At 42.4% G+C, this 14,144-nt stretch overlaps 1 protein-coding gene across 6 annotated transcripts in view; it reads left to right on the forward strand.

Annotated features, from left to right (window-relative positions):
* Positions 1 to 14,144, forward strand: part of esco2 (establishment of sister chromatid cohesion N-acetyltransferase 2) — a 47,507-nt gene that overhangs the window by 11,322 nt on the left and 22,041 nt on the right. For 5 of the 6 annotated variants that reach the window (XM_069886766.1, XM_069886767.1, XM_069886769.1 and 2 more), the window contains exons 2-6: positions 100 to 333; positions 3,708 to 3,770; positions 5,933 to 6,887; positions 7,885 to 7,957; positions 11,574 to 11,631. In XM_069886766.1, the coding sequence (XP_069742867.1) occupies positions 161 to 333; positions 3,708 to 3,770; positions 5,933 to 6,887; positions 7,885 to 7,957; positions 11,574 to 11,631 (1,322 nt within the window). In that variant the 5' untranslated portion in view covers positions 100 to 160. Of the gene's footprint in view, positions 1 to 99; positions 334 to 3,707; positions 3,771 to 5,932; positions 6,888 to 7,884; positions 7,958 to 11,573; positions 11,632 to 14,144 lie in introns of those variants that run through there. The other variant, XM_069886771.1, reaches the window with a different exon arrangement.

Consider the following 14,144-nt stretch of genomic DNA (forward strand, 5'->3'; position numbering starts at 1 on the left):
GTACAAAAGGGATTTTTGCTCCGAAATCTGACAATTTTTCTGATTATTTTTACAATACTTTATTTTTATTCTGATCGGCATTTTCCCCTCTCGCGCCAGATGATGTAAGAGGATCGCCGTTTAGCTCAGAGGCGGGACCAGAGTCGCGGTGACATATTTTATGACCAATCGGAGAGGAGAAGGCGCTGATCGCCTCCAATCAGCGAGACGTAAAGACCGGTGGGCCTGGAAGGCGCGCACATTGAACGCGCGCATTCCGCGCTCGGACGAGGAGAGCACCTTGAAACCGAGAGTACCCATGGTGAGGGAGCGGGGCAGGAGGAGAGGATCCACGTAAGAGAACGAACGCTAGGAGCTGCCCGGTCCAAGGAGGGGGAGAGGAAGGGACGGGGGTTTGAAGAGGGAGGAAGGAGGGAAAAGGGGGGACGGGAGGAAGGAGGGAAAAGGGGGGACGGGAGGGGAGGGGGAACGGGAGGGGAGGGTGGGGAAGGAGGGGGGAGGAGGGGGGAGGAGGGAGGAGGGGGGAAGGAGGAGGAGGGGGGAGGAGGGAGGAGGGGGGGAGGAGGGAGGAGGGGGGAAGGAGGAGGGGGGGGAGGAGGAGGAGGGGGGGAGGAGGAGGGGGGGGAGGAGGAGGGGGGAGGAGGAGGAGGGGGGGGAGGAGGAGGGGGGAGGAGGAGGAGGGGGGGGAGGAGGAGGGGGGGGAGGAGGAGGGGGGGAGGAGGAGGGGGGGGAGGAGGAGGGGGGGAGGAGGAGGGGGGGGAGGAGGAGGGGGGGGAGGAGGAGGGGGGGAGGAGGAGGAGGGGGGAGGAGGAGGAGGGGGGGGAGGAGGAGGAGGGGGGGGAGGAGGAGGAGGAGGGGGGGAGGAGGAGGAGGGGGGGGAGGTAGATGGAAGGAGATGCTGAGGGGTGAGTGGAATACCAAGGCGTAGGGGGGATTGTGAGGGGGATGTCAGGACGGTGGGTTGGGGGAAGATGTCAGAATCTGGGTGGGGGTGGAGATGGGAGGTGTGGTAGGAGGAAGAGAGTTGTTGGGGGTGGGAGAGTGGCAGAGGAGAGATGTTGTGGTGGGGGGGTTGTGGCAGAGGAGAGATGTTGGGACTGAAGGGGGATGTGTAGGAGGAGGAGAGATGTTGGGACCTGGGGTGGGTGCTGTGGAGGAGAGATGTTGGGACCTGGGGTGGGTGCTGTGGAGGAGAGATGTTGGGTCTGAGGGGGAGAGGGAGATGATATCAGGACTGAGAGGGGAGAGAAGGTGATACTGGTGTGGGTTTGGTGGGGGAGGAGAAAATGCTGGGGACTGTGGTTGGCGATGGGGAGAGTGCTGGGATGGAGAGAACCTATGCTGGGACTGGGTGGGGAGGGGAGATGCTGTTGAGGGAGGGAAGTGTGGGGAACAGCACAGGCATTCTGCAACTAAGGGGCTATTGAATATGATGTAGCAATGGCACATAAAGCACGTGACGTTGCAGTGTGCGATTTTTAAATTTTCTGCAAGAGGTAAAAAAAAAAATCTGCAGACACCGTGGTAGAAGTAAAAACAGGAAGAAGCAGTCCTTGTGCCGCTGAGTGTTTGTCTTCAGGCTCCTGTGCCTTTTTCCAGATGGTGGCAGAGTGAAGGGTGGTGCGGGTCCTTGATGGTGGCAGAGTGAAGGGTGGTGCGGGTCCTTGATGGTGGCAGAGTGAAGGGTGGTGCGGGTCCTTGATGGTGGCAGAGTGAAGGGTGGTGCGGGTCCTTGATGGTGGCAGAGTGAAGGGTGGTGCGGGTCCTTGATGGTGGCAGAGTGAAGGGTGGTGCGGGTCCTTGATGGTGGCAGAGTGAAGGGTGGTGCGGGTCCTTGATGGTGGCAGAGTGAAGGGTGGTGCGGGTCCTTGATGGTGGCAGAGTGAAGGGTGGTGCGGGTCCTTGATGGTGGCAGAGTGAAGGGTGGTGCGGGTCCTTGATGGTGGCAGAGTGAAGGGTGGTGCGGGTCCTTGATGGTGGCAGAGTGAAGGGTGGTGCGGGTCCTTGATGGTGGCAGAGTGAAGGGTGGTGCGGGTCCTTGATGGTGGCAGAGTGAAGGGTGGTGCGGGTCCTTGATGGTGGCAGAGTGAAGGGTGGTGCGGGTCCTTGATGGTGGCAGAGTGAAGGGTGGTGCGGGTCCTTGATGGTGGCAGAGTGAAGGGTGGTGCGGGTCCTTGATGGTGGCAGAGTGAAGGGTGGTGCGGGTCCTTGATGGTGGCAGAGTGAAGACCCAATTTTTCCTGAAATATTTTGCTTGAGAAAAATGTTATTGGCCCATTTCCTTTGGAGTTCTGAGACTACACATAACGAGTCAATTGGGTATGATTTAAAACAGTGGTTTTCAAACTTTTGCTTTCCACCCACATACCACCTTAAGCAATCCTTTACTAGTCACAGAGCATTGATGGCATAGGGAATACTTAAAGTGGAAAGAAAAAGGTTGCGAACCGTTGTTCTGGAGTTTAGTTCTTGTCCTGAGTGTTGTTCTTGCTTTTTCACAGACACTGGCTCTCCTCTTGAGTGTTTAAAGTATTTTCTGTTTTTTAATTTCCAATTTTATTTTTTTGTCTTTGGGAGATAGCTGTGTACAAAACATGTGGACAATCCTGTCAGGGGACTTGCTGTGATCCTTTCCAGTTCACTCAACTTAGAGTTGTTCATGACCTCATTCTGAACTTGTACTTTATGTTGGATTATCTCCCATAAATTTCTGATCTTAATAAATTGATGACTTTATAAACATTGGAATCTCTTGGGCAACCTTTGTCTCTCCTTTGTGTGATTTCCCATTTTTCTATCTCCCCACCTCCAAGCTGCTTGCCCTTAAAGCAATCTTGACCTCTCCTGTTTCCTGTTCTGATTAAAGGTCTATGATCTGAAAAGCTAACTTTTTCTACTGTTGCATGTTACCTGACTGGCTAAATATTTGTAGTATTTTCTGTTTATTTTCCTGAAGTTGTCCAAGAACCTCAACTACTACTTTGGGGTGGGACAGTTGACATAGTGGTCAGAACTGGGCCTAGAACCCTGCACTGTCTCTAAGGAGTTGGTGTGTTCTCCCGGTCTCTGCATAGGTTTTTCCTGGGGAAACATGCCAGAGGTTGTAGGTTAATTGGGCAGCATGGACTTGTAGGCCAAAATGGCCTGTTATGTCTGAACTTTAAAAATTTGAAATTTAACAAAAAAATACTCTGCTATCATTTCAGTCTTCTGAAATCCTGGGGATTTGCCCTTCTGTAGTTCCTTTATTAAGATGTATTCAAGCCCCATAATGTTTTAATATCTGTTTGCAGATATGTTCTGAAAACTGATGCAAAATAATGATTCAGTGTGTCCCCTTTCTCTTTTTTAAATTACTTGCCATTGCCTCTTTTTTGACCACTTTTTCTATGTAATTATGAAATATTTTTGTTTAGAGATCCTTTGTAATTTCTCATTTGACATTTTGTATCACACCAAGCAACTGATCTGTGCAAACCTTTGACCTGTTTTATCTTCTTTCTGCCTAACAGATGTAGCTAACAAAAAATAGTCAATACAGATTTCTTAACGTAAACCACTAAGAATATCTACAAATGTATATGCCACCCTGTGGTATCGAATAAATTAGTGAATACTAATGCAATTATCCTAGTTTCTTGCTCTTTTAACAGCTTTTGATTATGTAAGTAAACAGTGGATGCAATATTTAGATTTTTTTTTTCTAGTTTAAAGAGAAAAATGTCTGCACTTGCTCCAAGAAAGAGAAAACCTAGTTCTCTGAATCATGGGTAAGCTGTGATTTTAATTTTTTCTTTGAATGTACTGTACAGAAACCTTTATCCTTCATTCAAGCCTCTTGCTATCTTTCCATTCATTTATAGCAATATAGTTTTCCATGTTCCATGAACACATTACTTATGAAGATTTAATGGGATCTCCATGTGTACACTCTGGGTTTAATGTTGTCACTGACCTCATTGATTGGTTTGCTTAATTTATGATTGGCTCCTATTGTCTTTCGTTTTGATGCTCCCCACATCTGAAAACTGCAAGTACACAACTTTAAAAGGCTTGTGTTCTGCCTTTCAAAAAAAATGCAACCTGTTTATTTTTTTCATTGTTCTGGGACATTTTATCCAGTTTATTTAAAAAAAAATTGTACAATTGCCTTACCCCAGGTTTGGCTTAAGTATGGTTCAGAAGAAGCTGATTTAACTGCTTCTGTGAGGACAACTGTTCATTTGATGACCTAATTAAGGAATACAAGGGGAATCATACCACTTAGAAGTTGTGAATGCAATAACCCATCACAACTATAAATTTGGCAGAGAACTGGCTCTTTGAAATTGCTGAAATTTAATGTATAAAACTAGCTTGCTTGTGAAGCATTTCTCCTCTAGACTAAATGAAGTATTGAGCATGTGTTCCTACTTATGACTTATTTCATTCTGAAAAATTTAAATCTTTCAAAATTTTATTTTATTCTAATATAGATCTGGATATAATATCTGGATTTGACTCCAATTAGCTATCTCAATAAGGTTATTACCCATAAGGATTGTAAGCTTCACACAATAGTTAAAATGATTAGAAAAGAATAGTTTCATCATTTGGAATGCTGTATAATGCCAGCTGTCGATTTACTAATGACAAATTATCATTAGTAAAGGAGCACAAGAATAAGATGTTTTTGTTCCTTTTTATTCAGCATTTTTTTTAGTTTAGTGTCCAGGTTGGATGGAGTTGGATATCGAAGAGAGCCTTGCCAAAAGAACCAAGAGGATGGATGCCCATTGTAGTGTGACAGATTATGTTGTGTTTTATATTGTACATAGATATGTTTAAAAGGAGATAAATTGGGGCAGGTTTTTTTTTAGTGTAGGTCACTGTGGTGCACTGTTAGCCAGAATCAGACACACACAAAGATGAAGACTGTTCAACAGGCTTTAATCCACAAAGACTTCCACAGAGCCAGGCTGGCTGTGGCTGCAGCAACTCTGAGTGAGGCCTTGGGAGGCCGGCGCAGGCTTGTGTCCCGGAGGGTGATTGACATCCGACCGGGTGGGGCTTGATCCATTCAGGCTGACTGATTGACAGCTGGCCAGGTGTTGTCCTGTCCCCTTACACTCCTGCAGGTACAGAGGTTGCTCCCTGCAGTAGGCCGGTGGTGTACCACCACATTCACCTACAAACACTTCAAAACAGATCTCATTTAAAATACTGGAGCTTTGCTCGAGCCAGACAGTTCAGCTCCAAGTGCCTTTGCAAAAGCATTTGGGAGTGCCTATAGATTGTTGTTTTGGAAATCAACAGATGAAAGAACTCTGAGGAGTAGGGTTGGAGCCACAGTCTGTCTGAGTGCAGGTTGCTGCTCTAAGAGGGTCATGTGGTTTTTTTTTTTGGCAAGGAGATTCAAACAGGCTTTTCTCAGAGAGAGAGAGAATTCAGTTCTGCAGTTTTACATCCAGCGTTGGCTGCATAATGTTTCACTTGAAGTAAGGGAAACAAAAAGGATCTCTGTGATGACCTGAAAGAAAAGAGGTTATCTGGAAAACCCTGATGGGGCAAGTTTTTTTTTGACAAGACACTGACATGACTGATTACAAGGAATCTGTTTGTTCCCAGTGAACAACAAATCTCTCTCTCTGAAAACTGAAAAGAACCTTCCAGAGCGGTAACCATTTACCTTTCAAGCACCAAAGCCTGGTGAACTTTATAAGTGCTAAATTCTGTGCGCAGTATAAGAATTGCCTGCAACTAGTAAACTTGGAGTAATGAGAAGTGAGATATTCTGATGAGATAATCTGATGCCATTTAGTATTTGCCAGTTGGAACTTTTATCATTGGGTAAAATTGATGCTGTTTTACTGTAAAGTGAAATCATTACTTGAATTCAACATTATAGATTTGTAGCAAAATACTAATTTGTATATTTATCTATATTTCATAGTCAAGATTGTACCCCCATCAACACTACAATATCAGGAACACTGGCAAGACAAAGAAAACTTAATTTTGATGGTGCTGATCATTCATCACCTAAGTTGATACATTCTCAAAGTGATAACTCTTCTTCACCACACAAGTTTATTGATGAACATCCAGGTGATTCACAGGAGGCTTCTAGACTAACTTCCAAAGGAAATGACTGTCCACATGAGTATGTATCTCCAAAATCTTTTTACAGAAAGGAAAAGCAGGTGTACCTTAATCCTCTTGATAGAAAATTGATCAATCCGAACAGGCCTTCCAATTCTGTTGTTACAATGCCACAATTTGAAATGGTAAAGAAACAGATTGGAACAAAAATAAAGTTGTCAAATGCTTCTATTTTCCAAGCTCCTTTTGGTACAAAGAAATCACAAGTGAATAAAAATAAAATTGGATCCACTGCCACTTCAAAAAAGGCTCATCTGAAAAAGTGTGTATATTTTGGATCTATGACTAAAACACTTACTTTTAGTTCAAAGGTAAATGGTGTGAATGTACAGCAGAGACCTAGAATCCAAAAAGGAGCAGCATTCTTTTCTTCAGGCAGAAAATCCCAGCCTTTGTGTAAAAGGAGTCTTCCAGATTCTGGCAATAAATCACTTTCATCTGATTACAGAATCCAAAAAAGTAAAAGCAATAACAAAGATATTATCAAAGAGTCAAACCGGGAAGATGTTCCAACAGATGATCGCAGCAATGAATTTAATTATAGAATTAATGACACTTCCAAAATGAAGACCAAACAAGGAAAGCAAAGGAAACTTGAAAATTCTGCTCAGTTAACTGCCAGTTTGGTCAATGTTTTGATCACTAAAGATTTGAAGGTGGCACTTCATAGAATTGAAGTGAAACAATCCAATTATCCAATATTGATAACCATGAAAGAGTCGCTGCAACAGAAAAATCCAGCAGAGGTAAGGTGGAGCTTGGATTAAATCGGCACCTATCTGTATTAACCACATCACTAATACTTTGTCCTTAGTCCTGCGTGCATAAGCAATGCTCATTTGTTACTTAATAATTATCTTTTTGTAATTGAGTTTTAAAAATTTTTGTGGAAATGCTGTTTGAATTGCATAGTGGAAAGTGCTTCAGCCAATAACCTTCATTACCTATGTTGTTGTTTACCATAAAATATTAATTCATCCTTTTATTCTCTTTTTAAAAATAATTTTGGCCAAAGGGATTGCTTTGCTTTGCAAGGATGATAGCACTTTTTTTTTTTAAAAAGAGCTCTTGCTAAGTATTTATTGCAATATTAGTCACTGTCTTTGGCCATAGCTTTGGTAGACCGGGAGGGGATCTCTTGTGATGGAATGACATGTTGGGCCTTTAGGTTAGCGTCATGGCAGTGCCACCAACCCATGCTTAAATCTTGCGCTGTCAGCAGTTTTGCATTCTCTCCATGTCTGCATAAATGCTCTTTGATTGCTTCATTTTTCTCCCACTCTTCAAAAACATGTAAGGATTGTAGGCTAATTGGTGTATTTGGAGGACAAGGATTCTTGGGCCAGAAATGCCTGTTACCATGCTGTATGTCTAAACTACAGAAGAATGTTTCCTGAGATAATTCATTCCCTTTAAACTAGTCAAAGCAGACTTGATTACTTGCTAACTTTATTTTTCTTTTCAAGAGTAAACTTGACTTGTAAGAATCAAATGACATTTTCTGTTATTAACCTGTTTCAATAATCTAAGTTTGAATTTAGAAAGTTTGTTTCAGCTTTTACTAATAGTTAATAATTCATGAAAAACAGTTTTACAAATAATTAAATGTATCAGAATTTGAATTTTTATTTTAAACGTACCATGCATCCGATTCATAAATTCTATACCTGAGAATGTTCAAACAGGATTTAAAAAAAAAAAAAACAATTGCTTTAATTTATCACTATTTTATCTCATCTCAAGAATGGAAATGGTAACAATTTGGAGCAAAGAAATGAGAAAACTTCATTGAATGTAAATACTGAAAAAAATGAAGGTAATTTCTCTGTTCATGTGCTCATTACTGAATGATAGATTGATCTTTCTGCCTTGATCTTGAGTGGGGGAAAAAACATTCAGAAACCCATCAATAGTGTCTGGACAGGTAGATGAGAGTCTTTAGAGAAAATGTGTGGGTGCAGTACGGAGTCATACCAGTGTAATTCCATTCACAGGATCAGAAGAAAAAGGAACAGAAGCAAACCATATGGCCCATTGAGTGCTCTGTGAAACCTCCCCGAGCTAAAATGTTCTCGCGTCTAGTTCCAAGTTCTGCCCTTGTCCCCATATCCCATGATACCCTGACTAATTAGATAACTATCAATTTCCCCTTTAAATTCCCCCAAAGATCCTGCCTCCACAGCTGCATGTGGCATTGAATTCCACAAATCCACTACTCTCTGGTTAAACAAATTTCTCCTCATCTGTTGTAAATTGGTACATATTAATTCTAAAACTGTGCCTTCTTGTCCTGGAATCACCCAACAGGGGAAGGATCTTATTTACATCTACTATTCAAAATGTTTCTGTGAAATCCCCTCTCGTTCTTCTATATTCTAATTTATAGAGTCCAAGAGCCACTAAGTGTTCCTCGTATGTTAGCCTTCTCATTCCTGGAATCATTCTGGTAAACCACCTCTGACCCTCTCCAACCTTGCTATATCCTTTCTAAGATGTGAGGCCCAAAACTGCACACAGTACTCTAAATGAGGTCTCACCCAGTGCCCCATAGAGTCTCATCAACGTCTTTATTCTTATACACAATCCCCTTTGAAACAAATGCCAACGGCATTTGCTGCTTTTACTGCCGATCCAACCTGACAGTCAATTTCAGGTTATCCTGCATGAGAACCCCCAAGTCCCTTTGTACTTTTCTCTCCATCCAAATAATAATCCGACCATTTATTTCTTCTATCAAAATGCACAACTGTACACTTCTCAACATTATATCTCATCTGCCATTTCTTCACCCATTCTCCTAAGCTGTCCAAGCCTCTCTGCAAGCTTTCTATTTCTTTTACACTTTGTACTCTACCACCTATATTGGTGTCATCTGCAAACTTTGCTATGAAACCATTTAATCCACAATCTAAATCATCAATGTACATTATAAAAAGAAGTGGCTCCAACACCGACCCTAGCAACAGGCAACCAACCAGAATAGGATCCCTTTATTCCCACCTTTTGAGTAGAGCATTGGCTGATGGGCAGGAAGCAATCTTATTTTTCCAATAATTCCATGTGCTCTCTTATTAAGCAGCCTCTTATGTGACACCTTATTGAAGGCTTTTTGGAAATCCAAATACACTACATCCACAGCCTCTCCCTTGAGATTTTCTCAAAAAATTCCATTAGGTTGGTCAGGCAGGATCTTTCTTTCATGAAACCATGCTGTCTTGGACCTATCATGCCATGTACCTCAAAGTATTCCATAATCTCGTCCTTGAGGATCAATTACAATATCTTTCCAATGATCAAAGTCAGACTAACAGGCCTATAACTTTTTTTTCTGCCTCCTTCCTATTTTAAACAGTGGAACTACATTTCTGACTTTCTAATCCTCTGGATCCATACCCGAGTCTAGTGATTTCTGGAAAATCAATTTCAAGGCCTCTACAATCTCCAAGGCAACCTCCTTCAGAACCCCTGGGTGCACCTCATCTGTTCCTGGAGACTTAACTACTTTTAGACTATTTAGCTTACTAAACACTAACTCTCTTGTAATCCCGAATGTACTTAATTCTATTCCCGGAGACCTTTGAATATCAAGTATATTGCTAATGACCTCCACAGTGAAGACTGGCACAAAAATATTCATTTAGTTCCTCTGCCATCTCTTTGTTACCCATTATAATTTCTCCAGCTTCATTTTCAATCAGCCTATATCTACCCGTGTCTCTTACTTTTTGTATATTTGAAGAAACTCTTAGTTTCCTTTTGTATGTTATTTTCTGATTTCCTTTCATAATTCAATTTTTCTTTCCTAATGACTTTCTTTGCCTTTCTCCAAGTTTTTAAAAATTTCCCTGTCCTCTGCTTTACCAGTAATTTTTGCTATCCTGTATGTATATTACAGTTAATCCTGAGATCGCCACCCTTGAGGTCTTTTATTCTTTAACTTCCTACCCAACTCCCTGTATTCTCTTTTAAGATCTCATCCCTACTCCTCTCTATCATTAGTCCCCACATGGACCACAACGTCTGTCTGCTTCCCCCTCCCCTGCCAGAATGCTGTGAACTCTATCAGAGATGCCTCTGACCCTTGCACCTGGAGGCAACACAATATTCAGGAGCCTCCATCTTGTCCACAGAAACCCCTATCCACATGTCTAATCAAAGAGTCCCAAATCACTATCGCTCTTCTCTGCTTTCCCCTTCCCTTTTGATCTGGGAGGGCCAGCCTCTGTACTGGAGATGACACCTTGACTTTACCTGGATGCTCAACTCTGTCAACAGTTGACTTGAATGGCCACAGGGGAATCCTGCGCTGTCTGAATCTTTCCCTTCCCTCTCCTGATAGTCACCCATCTACCTGCCTCCTGAAATTTGGGGGTGACTACCTCCCCGACCCTCCTGTCTGCAACTACCTCTGCCTCCCCCAAAATCCACAATTCATCCAACTCTAACTCCAGTTCCCTAACTCGGGTTGTGAAGAGCTGTAGCTGAATGCACTGTCTGCAGGTATAGTTCTCAGGGACAAGTGTTGTGTCCCAGATTTCCAACATCCCACAGCACACCACTGCCCTGGCAGGATCCATTACCCATACATACTTAAATCACTCTAGCCTTGCCTTTCTTTGTAGTAGGCTCGTCCTCAGCCTCCACTCACCAAAGCCTCAAAATCCCACTCTCATTAGGCCACTCGCTGGCTGCTCCTTAGCAAGCCCTCCTTTTTGTTGGCCCCTGCTAATTTTCTCAATTACCCAATTATTCCCTCCCACAATGATCCATTCTGCTATTCAGTGTAGAATAGAGCATAAATTCACAATTGGGATCTATGATGGGCTTTAATTACTAATTTTGGGTAACTTTTAACATTGTTTGTAAATGTCAGATGTTTTTGAATTTGGTGGTGTTGTGATATAGGGAGGAAGAATTAGGTGGTCCGTCCAAATCAAGCAGGGGCAGGAAACCTGAAGATGCTGTGAATGTACATCTTGCACATGTAAATATTAAAAGACATTAATTCAGTATTTCAAATTTAGAACCACATTTGAATTGGTCCTAAGATACCCAGGTAGCTGATGCTTGAAAAATTGAGTGGAGGACAAATAAAAGAATAGATCCTTTAGTCAGGAAGAGTAAACTAGTTGGCACAGTTATTTATTAAATTCTTAATGTAGAACCAGGATGATGTCAAAGATCTTAGCAAATGTATAAATTTTAAAACTTTTCCATAGGTATTGTGACCTGATGTTTAGTTCTATTTTATGCATTGGAAAAAATGTAATTTTCAATTGAAACCCACAAACTTGTTTTTCAATTTAGTTTAAAATACTGCGCTAGGAATGAGTATAAAGTTCTTATAATTATCATTACTGACATTAAAGTATTAACTTTTGGTGTATGCTATTCTTAATTACCTTTTTGTAAATGACCATTTTGTCTTTCAGACTCATTGTCGACTACTGCCGTCTATCCCATTTTCAGTACTCATCCTGGCAATAAAAGGTATGAACAACAGCCAGAGTATCTATTAGTGGCACTACATTTCTATTGCTAGAATGGCTTTGAAATACTAGGATATGAACTTTCAATACAGCCCTAGCAAATTTGTCTCTGCGATTTTCATCGAAAGCATTTAAGTAGATTGAATTAATATTCCATTGTGTTATGTTGGGGAATGTTCTTTCTGGATGTTGCTGAACAAAATTAGATGTTATAAATGTGAGGTCTTAAAAATTTGGGAGGAGCTTCAAATTATTAGAATGTAACATGCTTCCTCTCAAGAAATAGTTGAGAAGAATAACTTTGTATTTAAGGGGAGGCTAGATAAGGATATTTTGTAAACGTAATAAATCTGGGCAGGTAGACCTTTTTTGGGCTGTATATACCTCGTAATACATAATTGTTGACCCATTTCAAATTAACAGTAAATTGTTTATCTTAGAAATTATTACAATCCACACATTAACCAGCTACTAATCCTATCAAAAAAAAAATCTTGTGGAGTGGAATTTTTTGGTTGCTTAAACTTGAATTTAATGCGTGTATTTAGGTGTAAGCGGCTGCTCCCAATCTACTTTTGCCATGACCTGCTTAGTGTTACTGAAATGGGCCCTGTCCCTAATTTAGTCCCTAATGTGCAGACCATCCTTTTCCATAATCACCTTTTGAAACTTATTGAATTGTGATCACTGTTCCCAAAATGCTCATCCATTGACACTTCTACCACTTGCTCAGCTTCGATTACCAAAATTAAATTTGGTAGAATTCCCTTTCCTGTATGACTGATTATGCATTGGTTCAAAATGCTTTTAGATGTACCTTGCAAATTTTTTTCTCATCTGAGCTCCTGCCATCCTTTAATCAATTTTGGGGAAGTTAAAATTCCCATTTATTCTTATTGCACCTTTCTGCAAGAAAAGGGCAAACTCCTGAAAAATGCTACTTCTGTGATAAGAGCTGGCACCCCAGACAGAAGTGCCCGGCTTGATTTGCTACCTGCAGCTATTGTAGGGAAACTTGGCCTCTTCGCTAAAGCGTGTAAGGCGAAAAGTACTCCCATTAATAAGAAGAAAAGCATCAGAATTTGTAAACAACCTGATGGATTGACATATTCATAAAACATCTCATTATATTTCGATTGCTTGCTAGATACTGGCGTATTTTGGCTGTTGGAGTATTCTCAATGCCAAACGTGGTATCCATGTATCGCTTGCTTCGGTCTTTCCTAGCAGCTGTCCTTTTGATTTTAACCCTTCTGCTGGGGGGAGACTGTGGAGAATGTCTGCCAAGCTGCCTGTCTCCCCTCTGGCGAGCCTTCCTGTACTAACATTGGCTGTGCATTATCTCTACTGTTAAGGACACTCTCCTTGGGTAGAATTGTGTATGCACCTATTGTCTTTCATTATTGCACCATGAGTTTCTGCTAATAAAAGCCATGATTATTGTTTGACCACATCGTCTGTCTACTTCATCAACTGGCACTTCAATTTTATTAGTAGAAACTCGTGGTACAATGAGTCGGGCGGGCGAAGGGAGGAGACCGGCAGCGCGAGTCGGGCGGGCGAAGGGAGGAGACCGGCAGCGCGAGTCGGGCGGGCGAAGGGAGGAGACCGGCAGCGCGAGTCGGGCGGGCGAAGGGAGGAGACCGGCAGCGTGAGTCGGGCGGGCGAAGGGAGGAGACCGGCAGCGCGAGTCGGGCGGGCGAAGGGAGGAGACCGGCAGCGCGAGTCGGGCGGGCGAAGGGAGGAGACCGGCAGCGCGAGTCGGGCGGGCGAAGGGAGGAGACCGGCAGCGCGAGTCGGGCGGGCGAAGGGAGGAGACCGGCAGCGCGAGTCGGGCGGGCGAAGGGAGGAGACCGGCAGCGCGAGTCGGGCGGGCGAAGGGAGGAGACCGGCAGCGCGAGTCGCATATTAAAGGTCAAAGAGCCGCTTATGGCTCGTGAGCTGCGATTTGGCCACCCCTGTTATAGGCCAACCTCATTTGCCAGTCAGTAGGACAGATGTGTAGACAAATTGCAGAAAGGTGCAATAAGAAAAAATCGGAATTTTAGAGAATTGATACACTCTGACAAGCTGCTCCTTTTAAGATGTGCTGTAACCCATCAGGCCATTGTTCGAACAATATTTCTACTGCCTTGGTGAGTGAATTTCCTATTTCTTACATTTCCTAATGTGCACTATTTTCAGAATGTTACTTGTATCTCTATATTGAAGACTGATGCAAAATACCTGTTTAATTTGTCCATCATCTTTTGATGGTTAATCTCTCAGACTTGCTGCAGTTAAGCTTACTGCTACCGTTGTTAATTTGAATCTTGGAATTGTGTAAGCTCTTGTTTGTTAAAATCGTGAATTATAATTATTTTGTATTATTCATTAAATGAATAGAAACTACCTTTTGTAGCATTGTAAATGGAAGTGAGAAAGCTATAGTAGAGCTGAAATTCAGGCACTTGGGTATTAGTCTGGTTAGTTTTGTTGACAAAGCTACTGCAATTTTTCTATAGACAGCTAATT

The sequence above is a fragment of the Narcine bancroftii genome, chromosome 6, assembly GCF_036971445.1.
Source record: "Narcine bancroftii isolate sNarBan1 chromosome 6, sNarBan1.hap1, whole genome shotgun sequence".
In the NCBI taxonomy this organism is placed as follows: Eukaryota; Metazoa; Chordata; class Chondrichthyes; order Torpediniformes; family Narcinidae; genus Narcine; species Narcine bancroftii.